At 45.7% G+C, this 27,310-nt stretch overlaps 1 protein-coding gene across 2 annotated transcripts in view; it reads left to right on the top strand.

Moving 5' to 3' along the window:
• Positions 1 to 27,310, top strand: part of LOC137427185 (syntaxin-binding protein 5) — a 331,945-nt gene that overhangs the window by 257,776 nt on the left and 46,859 nt on the right. The window contains exons 20-23 of one of the 2 annotated variants that reach the window (XM_068116437.2): positions 5,940 to 5,978; positions 17,246 to 17,422; positions 18,719 to 18,826; positions 24,889 to 25,092. In XM_068116437.2, coding sequence (XP_067972538.2) covers positions 5,940 to 5,978; positions 17,246 to 17,422; positions 18,719 to 18,826; positions 24,889 to 25,092 — 528 coding nt within the window. The remainder of the gene's footprint in view (positions 1 to 5,939; positions 5,979 to 17,245; positions 17,423 to 18,718; positions 18,827 to 24,888; positions 25,093 to 27,310) is intronic. The other variant, XM_068116439.2, reaches the window with a different exon arrangement.

The raw sequence follows: 27,310 nt of genomic DNA on the forward strand, positions 1-27,310 counted from the left end.
TAAACATGAGGGGTATTCTGGGGAGGATGTTGTATGTGGACGATTTGGTTGTTGTGGTGGAGAGTGGGCAGAAGATGCAGGAAGTACTGGGGGAGAGGAATGAGGAATTTGAGAAACATGGGCTTAAAATGAGCATGGAGGTGATGTGGGTTGGACAGCAGAGAAAACAAATGAATATCAGGTTATAGGGAAAGGAGAACAGACAAGGAAATAGGTTTGAATATCTCGGTGGAACAGTGGCTGGGGATGGCAAGTCAGAGGTAGAGGTGCGGAGGAGGATTCAGGTGGGTGCGAATGCATGGAGGAGGGTTGAGGGAGTAATGGCAGACAGAAAGATTTTAAGGACATTGAAAGGGAAGGTTCTGATGCCGTGTGTAACGCCGGCCTACCTTTTTGCGGTCTGGAGATAGTGGCACTGACAGAAAGACAACAACAGAGACTGCAGGTTTGTGAGAACAACTGGGTCAGGAGGATTGCGGGAGTGAAGAGGGTGGATAGAAGGAGAATGGATGAACTGATGGAGGAGATTGATGTGCAGGAGTTACCACTTCAAACCAGAGGCAAGCTGTGCAGGAGTTACTGCTTCAAACCAGAGGCAAGCTGTGCAGGAGTTACCCCTTCAAACCAGAGGCAAGCTGCGCAGGAGTTACCCCTTCAAACCAGAGGCAAGCTGTGCAGGAGTTACCCCTTCAAACCAGAGGCAAGCTGTGCAGGAGTTACCCCTTCAAACCAGAGGCAAGCTGTGCAGGAGTTACCCCTTCAAACCAGAGGCAAGCTGTGCAGGAGTTACCCCTTCAAACCAGAGGCAAGCTGCGCAGGAGTTACCCCTTCAAACCAGAGGCAAGCTGTGCAGGAGTTACCCCTTCAAACCAGAGGCAAGCTGTGCAGGAGTTACCCCTTCAAACCAGAGGCAAGCTGTGCAGGAGTTACCCCTTCAAACCAGAGGCAAGCTGTGCAGGAGTTACCCCTTCAAACCAGAGGCAAGCTGTGCAGGAGTTACCCCTTCAAACCAGAGGCAAGCTGTGCAGGAGTTACCCCTTCAAACCAGAGGCAAGCTGTGCAGGAGTTACCCCTTCAAACCAGAGGCAAGCTGTGCAGGAGTTACCGCTTCAAACCAGAGGCAAGCTGTGCAGGAGTTACCACTTCAAACCGGAGGCAAGTTGTGCAGGAGTTACCACTTCAAACCGGAGGCAAGTTGTGCAGGAGTTACCACTTCAAACCGGAGGTAAGCTGTGCAGGAGTTACCACTTCAAACTGGAGGCAATCTGTGCAGGACTGCTGGAGGCAGTTATCCAGAGCTCTCTGGTGCAGCCCGGTGTAAAAAACTCCTCATCTTGGTATTTGTCCCTCCCTCAAAACCCCATCATTGCTTTGGGGAAATTAATGTCCACAGCTTTGGCACACTCAGTGACTTCCTGCTCATCTCAAAAGTTCTCTTCCAGCATTATTATCTTCTCCCGGCTTTTACATTTTTCTCAAAAACAGCCATCTCACCCAACTGTGCCTCTCTGCATCAGCTGCCTCACCCAACTGCTCTCTGCATCAGCTGCCTCACCCAACTGCTCTCTGCGTCAGCTGCCTCACTCAACTGCTCTCTGTGTCAGCTGCCTCACCCAACTGCTCTGCATCAGCTTCCTCACCCAACTGCTCTCTGCATCAGCTTCCTCGCCCGACTGCTTTCTGTGTCAGCTGCCTCACCCAACTGCTCTCTGTGTCAGCTGCCTCACCCAACTGCTCTCTGCATCAGCTTCCTCGCCCGTCTACTCTCTGCATCAGCTTCCTCGCCCGACTGCTCTCTGCGTCAGCTGCCTCACCCAACTGCTCTCTGCGTCAGCTGCCTCACCCAACTCCTCTCTGCATCAGCTTCCTCGCCCGACTGCTCTCTGCGTCAGCTGCCTCACCCAACTGCTCTCTGCGTCAGCTGCCTCACCCAACTCCTCTCTGCATCAGCTTCCTCGCCCGACTGCTCTCTGCGTCAGCTGCCTCACCCAACTGCTCTCTGCATCAGCTTCCTCACCCAACTGCTCTCTGCATCAGCTTCTTCACCCGACTGCTCTCTGCTTCAGCTGCCTCACCCAACTGCTCTCTGCGTCAGCTGCCTCACCCAACTGCTCTCTGCGTCAGCTGCCCCACCCAACTGCTCTCTGCATCAGCTTCCTCGCCCGACTGCTCTCTGCGTCAGCTGCCTCACCCAACTGCTCTCTGCATCAGCTGCCTCACCCAACAATGCCAGTCTGCGTCAGCTGGCTCGCCCAACTGCTCTGTGCCTCAACTGACTCACCCAACTGCTCTCTACATCAGCTGGCTCACCCAACAATTCCTTTCTGCATCAGCTTCCTCACCCAACTGCTCTTTGCGTCAGCTGGCTCACCCAACTGCTCTCCGCGTCAGCTGCCTCGCCCAACTGCTCTCTGCGTCAGCTGCCTCGCCCAACTGCTCTCTGCGTCAGCTGCCTCGCCCAACTGCTCTCTGCGTCAGCTGGCTCGCCCAACTGCTCTCTGCGTCAGCTGGCTCGCCCAACTGCTCCCTGCGTCAGCTGGCTCGCCCAACTGCTCCCTGCGTCAGCTGGCTCGCCCAACTGCTCTCTGCATCAGCTGGCTTGCCCAACTGTTCTCTGCGTCAGCTGCCTCGCCCAACTGCTCTCTGCGTCAGCTGCCTCGCCCAACTGCTCTCTGCGTCAGCTGGCTCGCCCAACTGCTCTCTGCATCAGGTGGCTCGCCCAACTGCTCTCTGCGTCAGCTGCCTCGCCCAACTGCTCTCTCCATCAGCTGGCTCGCCCAACTGCTCTCTGCGTCTGCTGCCTTACCTAACTGCTCTCTGCGTCAGCTGGCTCGCCCAACTTCTCTCTCCTTCAGCTGGCTTGCCCAACTGCTCTCTGCATCAGCTGCCTCGCCCAACTGCTCTCTGCATCAGCTGCCTCGCCCAACTGCTCTCTGCATCAGCTGGCTCGCCCAACTGCTCTCTGCGTCTGCTGCCTTACCTAACTGCTCTCTGTGTCAGCTGACTCGCCAAACTTCTCTCTCCTTCAGCTGGCTCACCCAACTGCTCTCTGCATCAGCTGCCTCGCCAAACTGCTCTCTGCGTCAGCTGCCTCGCCCAACTGCTCTCTGCGTCAGCTGCCTCGCCCAACTGCTCTCTGCATCAGCTGCCTCGCCCAACTGCTCTCTGCGTCAGCGGCATCACCAACATATCTCCAAATCGCTCCCTCTCTATCAAAGCAGCATTTAGCATAACCATACGCAAGAACAACTGATAAACCCCGCCATGAGTTGTCATGGTGATGATAACTGCAGACCTCTTCAATGCAGAATTGCCCCGTATATCAGCTCCTGCCATAAGGCTAATGGCTGGCTATTTCAAAGCAGATTCGCCACACCTGCAATTTATCATGGCTTGAGCTGCAATGCTCTTGTGTGTGATTTGTAAAAGACGTGTAATCAGAGGAAAATAACATTAAAATGTGCAGCCAGAGGTTTTAATAGGAGAGGACAAAACATTAGGGTAGGGAAAACAAACATCGCACTGTACAGACACAACGCGTATCCATTTTAGAAATAGTACATCACGCTTATCTGAACAAATGATAAGAAATAACTATCGTTCTACTAAACAGTTTTATGAACCCTCAAGGGTCATTCCCGCAACAATATGCATGATAATTTTCCTGCATTTACATGCCATGTCATGCATGGGCTGTATGTTTACAATTATATGTATTGGCACATGCATTGTAAATATTGTAATTTACACTTTATTGGCATACACACTGTGTATGGGCATATGCACTGTCTACATGGTCACATGCATTGCACATATGGTCATATGCACTGTCTATATGGTCACCTGCATTGTACATATGGTAATATGCACTGTCTATATGGTCATATGCACTGTCTATATGGTCACGTGCATTGTACTTATGGTCATATGCACTGTCTATATAGTCATATGCACTGTCTACATGGTCATATGCACTGTCTATATGGTCATATGCATTGTACATATAGTTATATGGACTGTCTATATGGTCATATGCACTGTGTATATGGTCATATGCAATGTCTATATGGTCATGTGCAGTGTCTATATGGTCATATGCACTGTCTATATGGTCATATGCACTGTCCATATGGCCATATGCACTGTCTATATGGTCATATCCACTGTCTACATGGTCATATGCACTGTCTACATGGTCATATGCACTGTCTATATGGTGATATGCATTGTACATATAGTCATATGCACTGTCTATATGGTGATATGCATTGTACATATAGTTATATGCACTGTCTATATGGTCATATGCACTGTCTACATGGTCATATGCACTGTATATATGGTCATATACAGTGTCTATATGGTTATATGCACTGTCTATATGGTAATATGCACTGTCTACATGGTCATATGCAGTGTCTATATGGTTATATGCAGTCTATATGGTCATAGGCACTGTCTATATGGTCATATAGAGTGTCTATATGGTTATATGCACTGGCTATATGGTCATATGCACTGTCTACATGGGCATATGTCATGTCTATGGTTATATGCAGTGTCTATATGGTCATATGCACTATGTATATGGCCATATGCACTGTCTATATGGTCATATCCACTGTCTATATGGTCATGTGCACTGTATATATGGTCATATGCACTGTCCATATGGCCATATGCACTGTCTATATGGTCATATCCACTGTCTATATGGTCATATGTTCTGTCTATATGGTAATATGCACTGTCTACATGGTCATATGCACTGTCTACATGGTCATATGCACTGTCTACATGGGCATATGCACTGTCTATATGGTGATATGCATTGTACATATCGTCATATGCACTGTCTATATGGTCATATGCATTGTACATATAGTTATATGCACTGTCTATATGGTCATATGCACAGTCTATATGGTCATATGCACTGTCTACATGGTCATATGCACTGTCTATATGGTCATATACAGTGTCTATATGGTTATATGCACTGTCTATATGGTCATATGCACTGTCTATATGGGCATATGCAGTGTCTATATGGTTATATGCACTGTCTATATCGTTATATGCACTGTCTATATGGTCATATGCACTGTCTATATGGTCATATGCACTGTCTATATGGGCATATGCACTGTACATATAGTTATATGCACTGTCTATATGGTCATATGCACTGTCTACATGGTCATATGCACTGTCTACATGGTCATATGCACTGTCTACATGGTCATAGGCACTGTCTGTATGGTCATATACAGTGTCTATATGGTTATATGCACTGTCTATATGGGCATATGCACTGTCTACATGGTCATATGAACTGTATATATGGTCATATACAGTCTATGTGGTTATATGCACTGTCTATATGGTCATATGCACTATATGGTCATATGCACTGTCTACATGGTCATATGCACTGTCTACATGGTCATAGGCACTGTATATATGGTCATATACAGTGTCTATATGGTTATATGCACTGGCTATATGGTCATATGCACTGTCTACATGGTCATATGCAGTGTCTATATGGTTATATGCAGTGTCTATATGGTTATATGCAGTGTCTATATGGTTATAGTCACTGTCTATATGGTCATATGCACTATCTATATGGTCATATGCACTGTCTTCATGGTCATATGCACTGTCTACATGGTCATATGCACTGTCTACATGGTGATATGCATTGTACATATGGTCATATGCATTGTCTACACAGTCATATGCATTGTACATATAGTCGTGTGCAGTGCCTATATGGTCATATACAGTGTCTATATGGCATATGAAATGTATGTATATGGTCATGGCCAATGTATGTTTCAACATATGTGATGTGTATACTGCAAAAGCAAGAGAAAACTGTGGTGTTGTATTTTTTCCCTGTGAGTTGTTTTGTGTCTCTGCCTATGTTTCAGTGAAGCCCACTAGGAGACTCAGTCTTGTGTTTGACAAAGGTATGATGCGCCCTCAACCCCGACCCTCCCAAATCCCAGCAAGCTGCATCATTAACATCTTTCATTGGTCGCCTCGATTCTGTTGCCTCCTCGTGATGGTACATCATGCTCGCCCTCATCCCATTGGCCACCTTTGTAACCGAAGCAGCGATGGACAGGATGGGCAGGAGAGCTTATGACTTGATTTTGATCAAATAGTTATTTACTTTTATATCCTATGGGATGGGATATACAGTATGTGATTGGAACCGACAGGAAATGTCATTGTACGATGTTTCAATCTCCGGATCAGCACATCCTTCACTCCTCCATCACTCTCGAACCAAAAACAACCTGCTTTGACATTTCTCACCCAACTAATGGGACAAGTTGAAAATTAAGAAGATTTAAACATAAAAGGAACAAACCCACTGAAACATCACACTTGTGTTGTTTTTCTACTTTTGACATAACTATTCCTGTTTTTTGTAAATCACCAAATTTTCCCATTTTTGTTTCATCCCTCACACATGGTGTTTCATCCCTTCAGGTAAAAACATGCGTCACGTGACTCGCTCAACCTGGGAACAAAGCGCTTTCCATAGGGATGACAATCCCGAGAGTATGCCAATTCCAAAGCCGCACTCGAGTTTGTTTTGTAAAGTGAACAGCAGGAGAGCGGTGCGATGATGATTTCTCGGCTAATTGTGAGATGTTGTAATTATAAAAAAGCTAATTGGCTTTGCTTCTCCTCGATAGGGAAATTAAATTTTAATGCGCACGTTCGTCACAACACGCATTTGAAGGTTTCCCATTTTCAGCTTATTTGTAATCTTTCATGTCGGGCCCAGGCTCCGAGCAATGGTTTGTCTTTCTGGTCCTAATGGATGACATCCCGATGCTGGGAAAAGGTAACTGCCCGACGGTCAGGCACAACCACCTGTTGCACGCTGTTGCGACCTCCGCTAGACATTGCTTCCACCAATGTGATTGGTCTGAGCCTGCTTGAAACCGCTTTTAAAATGAGGCCCGGAAGCTGTTGTTCGAATTTCAATATGGCCGCCAGCGGGGTTCGCTTGTCCTCGTACTGCCTCAAGCATGGGCCACGGTCACGTTATTCAAAGCCATGGTATCAAACGTGATAACCGCATGTTGTATCCTGGTTTGTCCCGCACACCAGCATGACCCTCAATCACTCGGCACTTTTACCAGAACCAAATTCTGCTATCTTGGACAGGTATTGTCGCTTTGATTGGACAGGTATTGTCCCTTTGGTTGGAGAGATAATGCCCCTTTGATTGGATTGGTTGAACCCATTTGATTCGACAGGTTATGCCAGGTCTTTCACAGCCTTGTGTCGAAAGATATGATGAGGATAACGATGCCAGTTCTTTTGGATGGATTGCTCCCATTTGACCACATGGGTCATGCCCGTTTGACCAGATGGGTCGTGTCTGTTTGACCGCATGGGCTGTGTCTGTTTGACCGCATGGGTCATGCCCCTTTGATTGGATGGGTCATGCCCGTTCGCCCAGATGGATGGTGCCCGTTTGACCAGATGGGTCGTGCCTGTTTGACCCGATGGGTCCTGCCCGTTTGACCAGATGGGTCGTCTGTTTGACCGCATGGGCTATGTCTGTTTGACCGCATGGGCTATGTCTGTTTGACCGCATGGGTCATGCCCCTTTGATTGGATGGGTCATGGCCATTCACCCGGATGGATGGTGCCCGTTTGACCAGATGGGTCACGCCAATTTGACCCGATGGGTCCTGCCCGTTTGACCAGATGGGTCGTCTGTTTGACCGCATGGGCTATGTCTGTTTGACCGCATGGGCTATGTCTGTTTGACCGCATGGGCTATGCCCCTTTGATTGGATGGGTCATGCCCATTCACCCGGATGGATGGTGCCCGTTTGACCAGATGGGTCACGCCAATTTGACCGGATGATTCACGCCCCTTTGACCAGATGGGTTGTGCCCCTTTGACCGGAAAAGTCATGCCTCTTTTACTGGATAGGTCATGCCCCTTCACTGGATTGGCATTTGATGGCGTTTGATGTCTCGTGGTGGATAATTTTTGGTCATATGATGGTTTAGGTTTTGATCAAGGTCGTCAATCCGAAGGTCTTTTTTATCCACATGAGTGGTGTTTAGTAACCATTCTCTCGTCAGGTAAAAATGATACAAACAAGCCTTACCTTTTTGTCACACTCCATTTTCTGTTTGTCGGTCTGATGTCTGGCGTCTGATGTTTGTTTGTTCCCTTATAACTTGGGAACGGAGCATTGTAGGGCCACCAAAATTTGCCGACATATTAGGGGCTCCATGGGGATTGTCATGGGTTGGTGGTGGAGGAGGAAGGGGAGGGTGGTGGCGACTTTGAGGGGCGTGGGGGGGGGGCGAGGTTAGTGGGGTGTGGAGATCTTTGTAAGAGCTCATGTGATCGCAATCGCAGATTTACACAAAATTTGGGGTCGTAGTGGGGGATATGGAGGGGGCTTCTCTTTTATCTTGGCCCAGCTTTCACCTCAGCCCCATGGTCCGAAGTGCTATCAAACGTTGTTTGCCTAATGGGGAGTTTTGATGAAAAACATCAAGTTGATTAAATTATTCGTATTATTGATTTTTCATTGTAGGGGCAATTTGGAATTTGAGGGAGCAGTGGGTGCGATCTCTCTAATGGCTTCTTGAGGTACAGTCACATGAAAAAGTAAGTACACCCCATGTAAAGTTTTGACTTTTTCAACATATTTCCACATACAGCTATTTGATCTTCATTTCAACAATATTGATAGATAAAGGTGATATAATATAACAAATATCATGAAACAATTACATTTTGTAGTCCATTGTATAATTTAAATAAACATAAATGCAAATTTCGCATGTGGAAAAAGTAAGTACACCCTACATTTATCACTACTTCAAATACCTAAAATTAGAATGAGGTGCACCAGCTCAGGTGCAAATGATTAGAACATCGTTAGAGAGGATCTTGGAGGAACCTGTCTTATTAAACCTCAGACATTTAGTTTCGTTTGCTCTTTGTTGTTGAAGTGTGTGGCGTCACCATGCCTAGATCAAAAGAGCTCTCTGAGGCCTTCAGAAAGAAGGATATAGATGCCTACGAGTCTGGGAAGGGATTTAAAAAGATCACCAAACAATTTGAAATCAATCATTCGACTGTCCGGAAGATCATCTACAAGTGGAGAAGATTCCAAACAACTGCCAACTTGTTCAGCCCAGGATGCCCCAGCATGTTCAGCCTGAGAGCAGACCGCAAGGTGCTGAAAGAAGTCTCTAAGAACCCCAGAATGTCATCACGGGACCTACAGGTAGCTCTTGCCACTGTTGATGTCAAAGTGCACGAATCTCCCATTATAAAGAGGCTGCACAAATTTGATCTACATGGGAGGTGTGCCAGGAGGAAAGCTTTGCTGTCCAGAAAGAACATCAGGGCAAGACTAAAGTTTGCCAAAGAACCGAGGCAAAGACCAGCACTTCTGGAACAATGTGCTCTGGACAGATGAGTCAAAGGTCGAGCTATTTGGCCACAGTACCAGAAGACATGTTTGGCGAAAACCAAAAATAGCATTTGACCACAAGAACCTGATACCAACTGTAAAGCATGGTGGTGGAAATATTATGGTTTGGGGCAGCTTTGCTGCATCAGGGCCTGGGAAGCTCACCATCATATAATCCACTATGAATTCTTCATTGTACCAAGAGGGTGCTTGAGGATAATGTGAGGCCATCTGTCGGAGAGTTGAAGCTCAACCGAAGGTGGGCCTTGCAACATGACAATGACCCTAAACATACCAGTAAATCCACCAAGGAATGGCTGAAAAGAAAGAAATGGAGGGTTCTGGAATGGCCAAGTCAAAGCCTGGGATCTAAATCCCATCGAGATGTTGTGGGGGGATTTGAAACGAGCTGTGCACGCAAGAAACCCCTCAAACGTCGCACAGCTGAAAGAATTCTGCATGGAGGAGTGGGCAAAAATTTCTCCCAGTCGATGTCAGAGACTGATAGATAGTTATAAGAAACGCCTACTTGAGGTTGTGTCTGCCAAAGGGGGCAATACCACCTATTAGAGCCAAGGGTGTACTTACTTTTTCCACATGCAAAATTTGCATTTATGTTTATTTAAATTATACAATGGACTACAAAATGTAAATGTTTCATGATATTTGTTACATTATATCACCTTTATCTATCAATATTGTTGAAATGAAGATCAAATAGCTGTATGTTGAAATATGTTGAAAAAGTCAAAACTTTACATGGGGTGTACTTACTTTTGTGTGTGTGTGTGTGTGTGTGTGTGTGTGTGTGTGTGTGTGTGTGTGTGTGTGTGTGTGTGTGTGTGTGTGTGTGTGTGTGTGTGTGTGTGTGTGTGTGTGTGTGTGTGTGTGTGTGTGTGTGTGTGTGTGTGTGTGTGTGTGTGTGTGTGTGTGTGTGTGTGTGTGTGTGTCAGTCAGATCATTGTAGGTGAGCAGGGTTTTATTTATTTTTGTTGAAAGGCAAGTTTGTTGTGCACTTTAATGATTCTTGACCATCTTTCCAAGGGAGAAGATGAAACGTCATAACTGCGGGTATGGTTTGAAAACCACGAGGGATCGATGATGAAGGCGGCATACACAATCTAACGGAGTCCATTCGGTCCGATCAGCCGTCAAGAACTCTGCAGCCGACAGGATTGTGCAGCTCGTGCTGTGTCAAAATGGCCGAAGTGAAGGTGGATTTGTCTTGGAGGTCAAACTTGTCGATGTGCGGAACTAGTCCTGATTATGGAGTGTCAAAGACAAATGAAACGTGCGGTACACCGTGCCATTCGAGCGAGAAGACCTTGCACCTGATGTTTCAAGTTATCTCGAAAATTGGCAGGTGTGCTCGACATTCCATAGTGAAGGGTTACCTCGGCCAAGCGAAACGCTCGTTTGGTTGGTCACCCATGTCAGGTAGACGTGTAACGAAACCGGACAAGCAAAACCTGTCAATAAAACTGTTACCTTGGATCGGACTGAAGCGCTATCACCGAGCATCAGGTTTCGCCTCCAAGGCCCCGGCCCATCGTAGACAGTGATGCTGGAGAGAAACACAATTTCTAAACCCTTTTGAACAACCGGTAAATGTATTCGGACAGCGATGTCAACTTGAACTAAGTGGTGCTGACAATGATTCCTCAGGGAAATCTTTTTCCTTGGTGGAGACAGTGTATAGTGTTAACCCTTACTTGAGGCCTACAGCAGGCTTCACTAGTCCTAATGCGGTGCACCATCGTTTTCTATTTGTATTGACAGAGCTGCATCTGTCCTGTAAAATTGCATTGCAGCTCCTGATCCGCATTGGCATATAATAGTTATTTCTTGGCAGCCGATGAGACACAATTTGACTGCACAGCGACGAGAGACTCGTTGAACCCTGAGCAGACATTTGCTTTTAGATATTTGCGAGGCTCGTTAAGCTTAGTGTTCCGAACACTTGCCCCCTGGTAGTGCGTGCAAATGAAAAGGTGCATGCTTCCATCTCAGGACATGTTGACCATAAACACTTCCTTGATGTTTGTGTCAAAGCTCTCCTACAAAGCTCAAAATGACTCCAAACATTGAAACCATTCGCGTGCTTCACGAGACCTTACGTTGTCGAGTATTAAAGACGTCACAATGTTTTTGTTTTTACCTGCAGATTGACCTTGCTGAAACATAAACCTCCTTTATACCTCAGCTTGAGGCCACTCTCTACCTTCTCTTTTTATCTCCGACAAATGATGTGCAGTACATCGAGGAGTTCCAATGCACGATAGCACGCAGTCGAGACGAGGTGACCTCCGCTTGTATTCCCAATCGATGGATGAGGGCAGGTCTTTCTATCCAAGTAACAATGTCTTCATTTATCTCTGCTGTTGGAGTCTTTACCCACAGTGTGCTGACTTTTTGGTCTCCATGGCTCTGATTACACCTGCTCTGCATCTCCTGTCAGAACCAGAAGTTTCATTTTGATGTCGAAGATCTTTCAAGCTCAGGTAGACATTAATGTAGTGAAGCACATCCTCATTAAATTGAGAATTTATGTGCTCGAATTGAAATTTTTCCTCTACTGTCACGACTTCAATCGGGTTACCTGTAATTGGTGATTGCTCCGCATACTCAATTCCTGCCACTCAGAATTTTCCTTTATTTGATCCAGAAAGGCTGAGGTGGTCTACACTTTTCAACTGTCGATTGGATACTCTGAGGCAGCCTGCCTGATGGAGATGGTGCCCAATTGGTACTCTGAGGCAGCCCATCTGATGGAGACAGTGCCCAATTGGTACTCTGAGGCAGCCTGATTGATGGAGACGGTGCCCAATTGGTACTCTTAGGCAGCCCATCTGATGGAGACGGTGCCCAATTGGTACTCTGAGGCAGCCCATCTGATGGAGCCAGTGCCCAATTGGTACTCTGAGACAGCCCGCTTGATGGAGACAGTGCCCAATTGGTACTATGAGGCAGCCCGCCTGATGGAGACGCTGCTCAGTTGGTACTCTGAGGCAGACCGCCCGATGGAGACGGTGCCCAATTGGTCATCTGAGGCAGCCCGCCTGATGGAGACGGTGCCCAATTGGTACTCTGAGACAGCCCGCCTGATGGAGACGGTGCCCAATTGGTACTCTGAGGCAGCCCGACTGATGGAGACGGTGCCCAATTGGTACTCTTAAGCAGCCCGCTTGATAGAGACAGTGACCAATTGCTACTCTGAGGCAGCCCGCCTGATGGAGACGGTGCCCAATTGGTCGGGTCTGAGCTGGCGATGTAACATTATTGGCTTGATTTTGGGTATCTTCGTTGGGTGATGTCACACAAAATTTGGACACGTGTCCACATCGATGTCATGTAAGTGACGATTCTGATTATCTATAAACATGTTGCCATGGTGACAATTAACTACTGTGTTTCCAATGAGGTTTTTGTTTGTTGGAAGAGCATGGATTTGAGTGAAGATTGTTGTTTTTTAATTCTCCACATTAATTTGCTTTTGGAGTTAGGTAGGGGATTGGGGTTGGAGATGAGGGGTTCAGAGGTTAAAGAATAATTGTTGTGACTGATAATAGGCCATGAGCCAGAAGGGTTGGTCGGTACCATCTGAGGGGAATAATTCTCATAGTGATTTTTGGCAAGGTATACCACCCTAGTATTAGAAAATATGTGATAGCATTGCATCGGTGGTAGATTTTTGTGTGTTATCACCCTGTTTATATACCCACCCTTAAATAAAGTTTTATTCAAAATGGTCCGAACAAGCTTAGACATCATTTTTTAACTTTACATATCTTTTTCATCACTCGCACATTAACACTCAAATGAATTTGACCTTTCTCCTTAATCATTTGCTTCATAACCAAAAGTGTAAAACATCGCTAAGTTGAAAGATATGCCATTTGTGACACTGATATATATATATATATATATATATATGTCTATATTTTCTGTGTGATATATCATAAATGCCTTTAGAAAAATATTTGTCTGTCATTTGCTGTGGAAGGTAAATATAAGTTGTGGAACACATATAATTGCATGGGCTTTTAGCAAATTTCATTAGCAATCCAGAAATGTATACTTCTTGTGTGTATGATGAATATTATTATTTTTATAGCAGAAAATGTTACCCCCCTCCTTTTAAAAAAGGAGCCAATTTTGACGGATTTAAGTAGTTTGGTCAATGTCCTCATATTTTCACTGTTGTTGTTGATCAAGGAAACTTTCTGAGAATCAAACGAAAGTAAATAATAACAAGTGCATGAAAAAGTTAAATGTTTTTTTCTTTATTTTCCGAACTAACACAGGTTTTTAGGACTTAAAGTCAATAGTGCACATATGAACGTATGAAACACCCGTAGTCCACAAAATAGAAAGTCCTTCATAGTTTGTGAGACATCTCTGATCATCTGCATTAATTGTAAGTGAAATAAAATGTTCAAGATTAACTCAAAAATCATAATCATTTTCCAGTTCCTCTGGAAATTTCCAGTTCCTTCCAGTCCTATCCTCATCTGCACTTTCCCCATCGTCCGACTCGGAGACGGATGCCTGGTTTGATCCAGACAGTTTGATCTATATTTTATTGATATTGGTTGATTTAGCCTTCCAAACTCTGAGTTCCCGGTGAATTGATTTTCTAAGACTACATCCTTGAATAAAACACCGTCGGGAACCAGCAACAACTTTCCCTCGTCATCTGGAAATATATCCACTGATTTCCCGAGCTCAGATTCCAGTTTTCTACGAATGTGCTTCCTCGTAGAATCACATAGCTGTTCAACTCCACTGGACTGCATGAAGAATTCCAGCTTCGAGGTCAAAGAAGTGATATGTACAATCTTCTTGTTGGAAATGATATCAGTTCTGATAAACTTGAAAAGGTCTTCATAAGCTTCTCTTTCAATCCTTTGGTACAGTTCGTCACCATCTGTTTCGTTTTCTTTTTTATTATTATCTTTGCTCTCGTGTTCTATTTGCTTAATCCTTGTATAATTTTTATAGCACGAAACATGATAGTGTGCCTCTGCAGCAACTATGTCTCTACTTGTTATTGCTAGAATGTTCTCATCTCCAATCTCGTAATGTTTGATCTGCTCTTAGTCGTAAAGCTTGTGTGAGCTTTTCACGTGATTTGGAATGCTTCTGGTACTTGACCTTGTGACAGAAAATGCGTATGGGATCGTACACTCGTCCTTCTGATGACGATCGTCTACCGAGTCTTTTTGATGTACTGCCACTACTCCCAGCCTCATCAGTAAGACTTTCAGCTGCTTTCCTTTTCAGAGTCTCCAAATCTCGCTTCATGGTGAAAAGGCTTCGGCATTTCCGGTGGTAGAAGATTGTTGGGACTTCTTCAGCTTGAAGCTGCTTAGCAATGTCTAAAATAGGTGCATAGTTTCTCACTTTGGCTGCATCAAGTAAGGTTAGCCATGAGTCATAGCATTGAGGACTGACCAAATGTTCATTCTCTTCTTTGAATGCTGGCATGTGTATGATGCACTGATTTGTCGCAGATTTATTGTACTGAGGCGGCTTTTCCATTCCGAAGCAAAGGGGTCAGCTATTCCACTTCTTGTGCAGAACTGCTTTCACTTCCAACCACCAAAATACCTGAAACAGAAAATCCGATTAAATATTCTGTTAAAAAAAGTACCTTCAAAAAATTATATTATTTATATATGATTTATACATGATTTACACATGATAATACATACATTTATACATAATGATAGTTGCATTGATACATGATTTATACATTTTACATATTTATGCAAAATATTCAGACATAAAATCATGCACCTTCAAAGCATTTTAGTTGTATTTATCAATACAACTTTTACATATTTTACAACTTTATCAATACAACGTTTTCTTGGGAAAACCACATTTCCAAGCTGGCCTCCAAAGCCAGTCGCCGACTGGGCATCCTCCGTCGTGCGAAGTCCTTCCTAGGCACACCTGAGCTCCTCACCACATACAAGGCTTTCATCCGCAGCTCAATGGAATACTGTTCTCCCCTATGGGCCGGTGCTCCTGCCTCACACCTGGCTCGGCTTCACGCTGTTGAATCCAAAGCTTTCAGAATCATTGGAATCTCCCGCGATGAAGCTATCTCTGAGGGCCTTTCACTCACTCACCGCAGGCAGGTAGGTGGTCTTTCTGTCTTCTACCGACTCCTCTCCGGCCTTGCTCCCCCAGCTCTCTCTGTGCTCTGTCCCCCAAATATTCCTGCAGGTCGCACAAGATCTGCCAGCCACCCTCTGATGGTTAAACTGCCGAAATCTCGGCTCTCTGCTCACCTTCACTCTTTCATTCCTCTTTTCTCCCGCCTCTGGAACAAACTCCCACACTCACTTCAATCACACTCCTCCCTCCAGGTCTTTAAAACAGCTGTTCACCACCATCTATCTTCCCCCATCCAAAACCTTGATCTTTTCTACCCCCACTAATTCACCCCAGATCCACCTTGTTTGAAATTCCAACTTCTTTCCTGGAAGTCCTGGCAGTGTCCATATGTTTTATACCTCTCCCACCCCCCCCCCTTCCACCCCCTCCCCTTCCATGCCTCCCCCCCCCAAAGCCCTCTCCCTCCCACAGATCTCTCGATGTCTCCATGTCTCTCGGTCCCTGCTCTCAAATGTTGTGTTTGTGTCCTTCCCCCTCTCTCCCCATCTTGTCTACCGCTCCCGATGTTATTTGTTTTATGTGTCTGTTTGTCTTTCTGTGTGATTAATGTTCGCTCTTTCACGAGCCTCGATCTTGTATACAAAAAAAACAAAAAAAAACAAACTGTAGATTGTATGCAAGAAAAATTAAAGGTAAAACATCATTCTTGATTTACCGTATTTTTTTATTTTTGGGTGTTTGGGGGGCGGGGGGGGGGGGGTAAAGATAATAACAATAACATTTATATTGTATATTTTACTTAACAAATATGTTTTTATTATAGTTTATGATTGAATTTCTTCAAATTTACATATCTTAACATGGTATCAATCAATTAGTTTATGTGCAATCGAAACTTTCTTACCTCTTTTATGAAAACGAAATCAAATATTCTGCAATTTATCACCGCCAAACCATCACTGCCTGTAATTGCGAACACCAAATACTAGGCTAATTTTAATAACTGTTTTGAAAAGCATATAACATTAGCTGTGTACCAAACAATTTTCAAGAACATATAGCATATAACAAGAGAGAACTATTAGTTTTAAATAGGATGTCTTTTTCTATATTACGCTAGTTTCGGAAAAGTCTATTTTGATAACGGGTTACTAAACGACTCGTAAAATACAAAAAGCTACCACCAATGCAATGCCATCACATATTTTCTGACTCTAGAGATGTATACCTTTCCAAAAATTACAATGAGAATTATTCCCCTCAGATGGTACCGGTGACCCCAAAATACAGGGTCTGGCTCACAGCCTATAAGACATTGACGAAGTAAAGACATAACCCATTATGTTTGCAATTTTTTGCTTACGATGCATCTTCATGTACCATAAGTCGACCAATGTCTGCTGTTCCATAAGCATTTGTTACCTCATTGTGACCTCACTCATTGATCGCTGTGTGCTGTTTGTGGATGTGGGTGGAGGTCAGGCCACGTTTCAATCCTCTGGAATCGTCACAGGGTTATGGCATCTCCATATGGCAGCTCGTGCATCTTGTATATGCCATTTTTATTTTGATGCTTTGCAGGAAAGCATTTGGCTTCCTTACCCGTCCCACCATGCTGAAATAACCTCTAACCTCAGACCAACTCGACGGAATGTGCTTGAACCAGCCAGCTCCGTCCAGGTCTACCAGCAAGCGCATGTCCAACGCGGAGACCGTGAGGCTGCGCGGTCGCGCCTCCGTCCGTCCTCCGTTCCGCAAAGCGATGTCTGCCGCCTGCATGGACGTGTCGACCTCGGCGACGTCCAATGGAGAAGGTGAGTGACCGTTAACATTTGCCAGTTCACAGCTGATCGTCTTGCGCTGTGCCCAGTGGCAGATCCACGCTGTTTATACAAAGGTACTCAAGGTCAGCTTTTGTTAACTTTTTATCGAGTATAACGTTGTTTACTGTGACAACCTCTCACATGCTCCACAAATATCCATTAACATGCTTCACAAACATCCATTAACATGCTTCACAAACATCCATTAACATGCTCCACAAACAACCTCTCACATGCTCCACAAACATCCATTAACCTCTCACATGCTCCACACACATCCATTAACCTCTCACATGCTCCACACACATCCATTAACATGCTCCACACACATCCATTAACATGCTCCACAAACATCCATTAACATGCTCCACAAACATCCATTAACATGCTCCACAAACATCCATTAACATGCTCCACAAACATCCATTAACATGCTCCACAAACATCCATTAACACGCTCCACAAACATCCATTAACACGCTCCACAAACATCCATTAACATGCTCCACAAACATCCATTAACATGCTCCACAAACATCCATTAACATGCTCCACAAACATCCATTAACATGCTCCACAAACATCCATTAACATGCTCCACAAACAACCTCTCGCATGCTCCACAAACAACCATTAACCTCTCACATGCTCCACACATTAACATGCTCATTAGCCCTGGTGTTGGGCTAGCGGTTAGGGTGCCGGCTTAGGATCCTAGGATCCTGGGTTCGAATCCCGGTCGATCGCTGAATTAACGCCAGGGGGGTTGACTCAGCCTGTCATCCTTCCGAGGTCGGCTAATTGAGTACCAGTTCACTGGTAATTCCCTGTTTGTCGTTAAAGGCGGAAAAAAGGGTTGGCGTCAGGAAGGGCATCCGTCCGTAAAACATTGCTTCAAAAATGGGACCAAAAAACAACAACAACCACGGTTCCCGAAAAAGGCCAACCCCCGCCTTGCGGGGGAAAATGGCCTCTAAAGGTGGTTTTTTTTAATTTATGCTCCACACACATCCATTAACATGCTCCACAAACATCCATTAAAATGCTCCACACACATCCATTAACATGCTCCACAAACATCCATTAAAATGCTCCACAAACATCCATTAACATGCTCCACAAACAACCTCTCACATGCTCCACACACATCCATTAACCTCTCACGTGCTTCACACACATCCATTAGCCTCTGCATTTGTAACGTATTCTTGGGCACTAAGATTGTGCCCACAAATAACTCCACGAGTGTGTGGGCAATGCCAGTGAAGAAGAACTCTGTGTACACAGCAACGACCTCAGGGCACGGGGCACGAAGAGCAATGCTGCAGCAACTCCACAGCTTCAGTATCTTCTCGCACGATGACCATGCAGCAGGTCCCACCTGGAACGGCCGGGGTCAGTCTCTCATTCGTTACTCTCCCACTCGGTGACCATCGCCTCCACATCCACCGTCCTCCGCACTCTCTATTGGCTCATTGCTCTCCGAGCTACTCATTGGAACATCAATCTCCTAAACAGCACAGTTATACCCATTCGGCTCTTTCGATCGAACTCTTTATTTATTGTTATTCTCATTGCGCTTCGGCTTCTGTCCAACCAATTCGATATAGACAAGACAAGAGTGCATCCTGTGGGCTCCAAGTTTATTGTTGTGCAGAGATTCCCATTACGAATTCCCTAAAACGTAGAAAGAGAGAATATGTCTGTGTATGGAGTACGAGGCTCATCCTAAAGGTGATTATAACCATTTATTATATTCCTATTACCGCACGGTCATGTATTTATGGTGATCTTCGAGAAAGGACGTTAACTGGCATATGGTGGTGTTCCAATTGAAGACCGTTTCACTAGACTTTTGAATTAACATTTATTGAGGTTTTTGTGCATTTCACTACCCCCACCCCGAACCACTCCATTATAGATGGGGTTGTGTGTGTGTGTGTGTGTGTGTGTGTGTGTGTGTGTGTGTGTTCTTGGTCCGATTGACACTAAATTTTCATCATAGGAGCGCATCCTCCTGTAGAATATTTTAATGATAATTATGACGTCATAGGTCATGTGGTACAGGCGCCATTTTGGAAAAACCGAAAAAACGTTGCACCTCTATCTCCAAAACCGCTCCATGGAAAAAATTTAAACGTGTACTCACGTGGAGTTGAGCTTGCATCGAGTTCAAATATTCTCTGAAAAAGAAAACGACATAACTGTCAGAAATACATCTCCAGCAGTCAATATAGTGAAGAATGAATGAATGATCGTTTTAAGGCCATTTTTCCCACTAGAGCGGGGGTTCGCCTTGCGGGCCCCATGACAATCATGGTTCCCTGTTTTGAGGCAATGTTTTTATGGCCGGATGCCCTTCTTGACGCCAACCCTTAGGCGCCTCTTTTGTATACAAGATCGAGGCTCGTGAAAGAGCGAACATTAATCACACAGAAAGACAAACCGACACATAAAACATATAACATAGGGAGCGGTAGACAAGATGGGGAGAGAGGGGGAAGGACACAAACACAACATTTGAGAGCAGGGACCGAGAGACATGGAGACATCGAGAGATCTGAGAGAGGGCGAGGGCTTTGGGGGGGGGGGGGGGCGTGGGAAGGGGGCAGTGGGAGAGGTATAAAACATATGGACACTGCCAGGACTTCCAGGAAAGAAGTTGGAATTTCAAACAAGGTGGATCTGGGGTGAATTAGCGGGGATAGAAAAGATCAAGGTTTTGGATGGGGGAAGAAAGGAGATGGTGGTGAACAGCTGTTTTAAAGACCTGGAGGGAGGAGTGGGATTGAAGGGAGTGAGGGAGTTTGTTCCAGAGGCGGGAGAAAAGAGGAATGAAAGAGTGAAGGTGAGCGGAGAGCCGAGATTTCGGCAGTTTAACCATCAGAGGGTTGCTGGCAGATCTTGTGCGACCTGTAGAAATATTTGGGGGACAGAGCACAGAGAGAGCTGGGGGTGCAAGGCCGGAGAGGAGTCGGTAGAAGACAGAAAGACCACCTACCTGCCTGCGGTGAGTGAGTGAAAGGCCCTCAGAGATAGCTTCATCGCGGGAGATTCCAATAATTCTGAAAGCTTTGGTTTCAACAGCGTGAAGCCGAGCTAGGTGTGAGGCAGGAGCACCGGCCCATAGGGGAGAACAGTATTCCATTGAGCTGCGGATGAAAGCCTTGTATGTGGTGAGGAGCTCAGGTGTGCCGAGGAAGGACTTCGCACGACGGAGGATGCCCAGTCGGCGACTGGCTTTGGAGGCCAGCTTGGAAATGTGGTTTTCCCAAGAAAGATCATGGCAGATAGTGAGACCCAAAATCTTGAGCGACAGAACTTCTTGGAGAGGATTGTTGAGAAAGTAGATGGGAGGGTTGTCCAGTCGATCTTTTCGGAGAGACATAGTAAGAGTGTGAGATTTGTCAGGATTGAAAGACATGTTCCACTTGTTTGACCAGTCTGTGATTTTGTCCAGGTCTTCAGAGAGTGAGGAGGCAGCAGACTGCCGATCTGAGGGAAGAGGAATGGAGCGGCAGAGAGTGGAGTCATCAGCAAAGAGATAGAGAGGATTTTCGAGAGAGTCAGAGAGATCATTGATGAAGACCAGAAAAAGCACGGGGCCCAGAACACTGCCTTGGGGAACTCCAGCCTGAACAGGAAGAGGAGATGAGAGAAACCCATTCAGGGCCACACGTTGACGACGACTAGAGAGGAAGTCCGCCAGCCATGCGTGGAGATTTCCATGGATACCAAAGGAGGAGAGTTTGGTGAGCAGAGCGGGGTGCCAGACCGTGTCGAAGGCACGTGATATGTCGAGGGAGACAGCTCTAATTTCCTGTTTGGCATTGAGGACCTCCATCCATTGTTGAGACAGCAGAAGCAGCATGTCCAGAGTAGAGTGACCTGGTCTGAAACCAAATTGATGATCAGAGATCAAGCCATTGGAGAAGAGGAAAGATTTCATATCAGAAGCAATGATGGATTCCATGACTTTGCTGATAATTGGGAGAAGGCTGATTGGTCTGTAGTTGCTAGGATCTGTTTTTGCACCTTTTTTGTGCAAAGCGGTGATGTTGGCTGATTTCCAAGCAGATGGCAGTTGACCTTGAGCAAAAGAGAGGGTGAAGAGAACAGAGAGAGGGTGAGATAGAGCAGCAGAGCAGGATTTTAGGACCCGTGGGCTGATGCCGTCGGGTCCAGTTGCAGAATCAGAGTCGAGGGTTGACAGAAACTTTTCCACCTTGTCAGGAGGAAAGGACACGGAGTCCAGGAGCAGCAGGGTACGACTGGGTATGGTGGGTACAGAGAGGGATGGGTTTGGGACGCAAGATTTAGAGGCAAACACAGAGTTGAGGCATTCAGCTTTTTCACGTGCGGAGTCAGCTGTGTAGCCGTTTGAGGTAAGGGAGGGGATGGAGGGGGAACAAACACCAGAAACGGATTTGACCAGACGCCACCAGGATTTGGAAGAGGGAGACAGATAAGAGAGTTCGGTCTTGAGAAGGGAGAGATATTGTTTCCTGGCTCTCCTGAGGGTGGACACACACTTGTTTCGGGCTTTGTGAAAGGAAATGAGATTTCCTTCCGTTGGATTTGCTTTCCAGGAGACGAAGGCAAGTTGTTTCTGGGCAACAGCCTCACCACAAGATTCCGTGTACCATGGACGGGAGGAAGGGTATGACAACTGAAGACGAGATGGGATAAATCTGTGCATGAGAGAGAGCAATTTACTTTGGAAGAATTCCCAGGATGAGTTGATGTCAGAGGTGGTAGAGATGGGAGACCAGTCCAGATGATTGATGGCTGCTTGAAGACCGTGCCAGTTGGCCTGAGTGAAATGCCAGACTCGTCTACGCTGAGCAGGCTCCCTGAGGATGGTCAGAGAGATGTCCACTTTAACAAGGACATGATCAGATGATCCGATCGGAGCAGAAGAAGAGCAGCAGACATTTTCAGGGAAGTTAGTCATAACCAAGTCCAGAAGAGAAGATGTTCCGTTGACTGAGATCCGGGTCGGGAAATTGACAGATTGTGTCAGTCCCAGTGAGTCGCAGAAGTCCTTTGCTGAGGAGCCATGGCTGATGAGAGAGGTACCCACACCCAGCCAACTGGCATGATGACAGTTGAAATCACCACATATGAGGAAGAGAGAGTTGGGATGAGTAGATAGAAGTTGGTCCATATCATCAGACAGCGAGATGTAGATGGAGTCATCACTGTTTGGTGGACGGTACAACACACATATGAACAAGAGGTGGGAGCGAAGGGGAAGCCGTAGCCAGAGGTATTCCTGGGGGTGAGGTGGAGAGAGTGCAGTGCAGGGCGAGTGAGGAAGAGAGTTTTTGATAAAGATAGCAACCCCGCCTCCAGGACGAGGCTCAGGTCTATCATACCGGAGGAGGGAGTAGCCCGGGAGAGATACTATGGAATCAGAGACATCATAAAGGAGGAAAGTTTCTGTTAAGCAGATCACGTCTGGTTTGACAGAAGCAACCTGTATGGAGAGATCAGTTAAGTTTGAACGAAGGCCCCGGATGTTTGAGGTCCATACCGTTAATGAAGAGGAAGGGGGAGCATCAGATACAGAACAGGGGGGAGGAGGGGTAGGGTAAGATGTGGAAGAGGTGGAAGAGGTAGGGAGAGCTGTTGAAGGTGTGTCAGAGATTTCAGAATAGCTCGGAGAAAGGGAAGGATGGGGCAATCTTATGAGGTTTTGATCCACTCGAAGATCAAGGTTTGACTCCTCCCACTCGGGTCCGCCAAATCTCTGGCCCCCCTTTCCACTGTGTGTGTTTTATATATTCACTGCAGCCGCTAAATGTATTGACATGAAATGATAGAAAATCGGCAGATCCACGTGAAAAATAGACGTTTCTAGCTCATCCACGGATATTTCTCGTGATAGTTCCTACATTTCCGTGATTCCGATTCGCATTCAGGAACAGAGCATTTAGAATAGGTGCATACGGTGTACCTATTCTAAATCGGGGTACACACCGTGATCATTCATCCCAGCAAGCTGGTACTCAATTTGCCGACCTCGGAAGAATGACAGGCTGAGTCAACCCCCCTGGTGTTAATTCAGCGATCGACCGGGATTCGAACTCAGGATCGAATCCAATCCGGGATCGAATCCCGGATGTCCCAAGCCTACACCCTAACTGCTAAGCCAACACCAGGCTAGTCAATATCATGAAGAACAATAATATTTTGAAATGACCACTAAGGTTATATCTTTGATGGGGACCGTACCCTCAAAGTCCTATTCCGCAATCGACTGCACAAACCACTGCTCCAATAAGATTTTTCAAGATTTATGGATTACCAGGTCCTTATCGTTGTTGCCATACATTGGTGAGGAGTACAGTATATAGTATACAGTATATGGTGCTCAAATAATGTTGAAAATTACTGTAGAGTACGCATGTGCACATATTGGTGGAGCAGCTCGTTCACTCTTACTGTGTTCCTCTCAAAAGATATACTACGGTACACCTGCTTCATCCTAACTCAGTTTTTTTTTTGTTCATCCTAACCCTGGTGTTGGGCTAGCGGCTAGGGTGCCGGCTTGGGATCCAAGGATCCTGGGTTCGAATCCCGGTCGATCGCTGAATTAACGCCAGGGGGGTTGACTCAGCCTGTCATCCTTCCGAGGTCGGCTAATTGAGTACCAGTTCACTGGTAATTCCCTGTTTGTCGTTAAAGGCGGCAAAAAGGGTTGGCGTCAGGAAGGGCATCCGGCCGTAAAACATTGCTTCAAATAGGGGACCGAAAAACAACAACAACCACGGTTCCCGAAAAAGGCCAACCCCCGCTTTGTGGGGAAAAATGGCCTCTAAAGGTGGTTATTTTTTTTTTAATATATCCTAACCGAGACCACTCGGTCATTGCCTGTAACCATGGCGTTGCCATCAACAATGCGGCTCTGGAGACCACGCGGTCGAATTGCGTTGTTTGCCCGAACCATATTGACAATAGCAGTTTGTTGCGCTGGAGTGAATGGCCGTCGTCTACCAACACCAGCTTGGCATCTTTCAATTCTGCAAAATAAATAAAAATACAGCATTGACAAAATATAATTATATAAACACAGCTTCTAATTTCTTACATGATACATGAGTGGTGGTGGTGCTCCACTTGCAGTAGTGCACATCATAGTAATCACTGAGTTTTGTATTGATATGTTACAGTAAATAACAGAGTAGAGAGTAGATTACTCCAATTTGTACTTACCTATTCTCATTTCTGAATGTCCGGATGACAGAGGTAAAAAAAACAAAAATAGACGATTTGTGTGAAAACAAGTGGAATGTGCTCATCGTTTTGAAAAAATTGTCTTTCCTTTTGCACATTGACTTAATATCTTGCTCTTTCGGTTCAGAGCACCAGTTCCAGTGTGTAAACAATTGAGAAAATCTGTAATACCTAAATTGTTCCTTTACTCCAACTTTCACCCTTCCATGTTGTCACAGAGTCACGTGACTCACCAATGAGCCAATCACGGAGCTCGAGTGTATGCAGCATTGACAAAGAGGGCCACGAGGCCGTGACCGCGGTGGCCTTCAGTGACGGTCCGGGGGCTCCTACAATGTGGGTGGGAACTAGTTCCGGTTGCGTAGTCACACTGGCCTTGTCATCCGCTGCAGACTCCAAAGCTGCTCCTTTGGCTTCTCCCGGTGAGTTCTGTTTTCCACACATCATCCTTCATTGAGCCTTTTATTTCAGATGTTTGTGAATGATTGGGTTTTTATTCCTCATTGAGTAAGTATACAAGGTTGGGCGAAACATTGACGTTATTCTGTGGGTTTATAAACGGGAGGTTTGCATTAAGGGGACAACTCACACATCAAGGTGATTGAAATTTATGAATGGGTTAACTATATTTCTCTTGACTACAATAGGCGACTTTTGAAATGACGTAATCTGCCCCAGAATGTTCGGCGCGCATGCGCATAAACCCCGGGGAACATCATCGTTCGGAACATCATGAATTATATCATGTGTCGGAGACAGGGATTGCTACCTGAAACAGCTCACAAAGCTTCTGGAATAAGCTGAAAATACTTGGAAAATACCTGAGAGAAAGAGTCGTGCATCTGAACAATGAAAGACTTTCTCAGCTCACTGAACGGACACCTGCTCATACTGCAAACTCCCGAGCAGGTGGGGCCTGCGCAAGAACTGAGTGGACGGGCGTGTGTTGAACAAACCCTCGACAGATCGCTACCAGTGCTGTGTATCTGGATTGGGTTCTTCTGAACACCGATGAGGACATATCTGGGGCTTGTGAATGTATAGGGTAACCTTAATATGATGGTATTTACTATGAATCATATTGGGGAGTTGGGCCGTGAGCTGATATCTCAAAATGTGTCGAGAAATTGACCCCCGCCGGAACATTCTAGGAAATAAGTTGAATTGGGCAATTCATATTGTTTCACACCTGCTGAATTCAATGATGCATTTCCGCACGCGATATTTGATTTCAAAAGAGGTCAAAAAGGGCCAACATCCAATCAGGCCCTTTTCTACGAACCTCAAAGACAAGGGGGAGGGGGGAGGTGTGTGTGTGTGTGTGTGTGTGTGTGTGTGTGTGTGTGTGTGTGTGTGTGTGTGTGTGTGTGTGTGTGTGTGTGTGTGTGTGTGTGTGTGTGTGTGTGTGTGTGTGTGTGTGTGTGTGTGTGTGTGTGTGTGTGTGTGTGTGTGTGTGTGTGTGTGATTTGTTTGCGCACAAAATATGTGCAATATATCGTGCACAAGACGCGTGTACACAACATACCACTGTACAACATGTCACATATAACATGCTTGAATACAATACAACATGTGCACAATATGTACGAGTATATATGTATATGTATATATAATGCCTAAAAATAAAATGTGTGCATTCAATAAAGAGCATGTTGTCACGCAAAACAAAACAAAACATGCCAAAGCAAAACGAAAGCTAAACATGTATATAAACAATAATAGTGCATGCGTTCGTGCAAATCCCGACCCGTGCATGTGTGTGTGCAATTTATGTGCATGTGCATGTGTGCGTCACCACCAACAGTCCTCATCTTTCTCAGGCCACACTTCCACTTGATTCCGCCAAATTTCATGCCACCCTTCCACTCGGGTCTGCCAAATCTCATGCAATGAAGGGAGTGGGAGACAAGAGGGGGAGAGAGAGGGAAGCACACAAGCACAACAGAAGCGAACAGGGACATCGGTAGATCTGTGGAAGGGAGAGGGCTGGGGAGGAGGGAGGGGTACACGGTACAAAGCAAATGAACACTTCTCGGAATTTCAGGAAAGAAATTGGGGATTGAAAGAGGCGGATTTGGGGTTTTTTAACGGGGGTAGAAAAGATCAAGGTTTTGGATGGGGGAAGATCAAGGTTTTGATCCACTCGAAGATCAAGGCTTGACTCCTTCCATTCGGGTCCGCCAAATCTGATGCCACCCTCACACACGGGTCTGCCAAATCTCAGGCCCCCCTTTCCACTTCTCAGGCCCCACTGTGTGTGTTTTATATATTCACTGAAGCTGCTAAATGTATTAACATGAAATGATAGAAAATCAGCAGGTCCATGGAAAAAAATGGAGACGTTTCTCGCTCATCCACGGATATTTTTCGTGATCGTTCCTACATTTCCGTGATTCCGATTTGCATTCAGGAATAGAGCAATTATGTGTTCAATCGCTGTGAATTTTCCACCCTTTCGTTTAAATGCTGAAAATTATGTTCAAACGTCGATTGGATTTATGGATTTAGTACTAGCAACGGCAGGTTAAAAGTGTCTGTTGAGCCAAACGGAATTTGTGTAAACGCATGTCACTGCGCATGTCACCGCGCATGTCACCGCGCATGTCACCGCGCAAGCCACCGCGCAAGCCACCGCGCAAG

The sequence above is a fragment of the Myxine glutinosa genome, chromosome 5 (genome assembly GCF_964187855.1).
Source record: "Myxine glutinosa chromosome 5, kmMyxGlut1.1, whole genome shotgun sequence".
NCBI classification, from domain to species: domain Eukaryota; kingdom Metazoa; phylum Chordata; class Myxini; order Myxiniformes; family Myxinidae; genus Myxine; species Myxine glutinosa.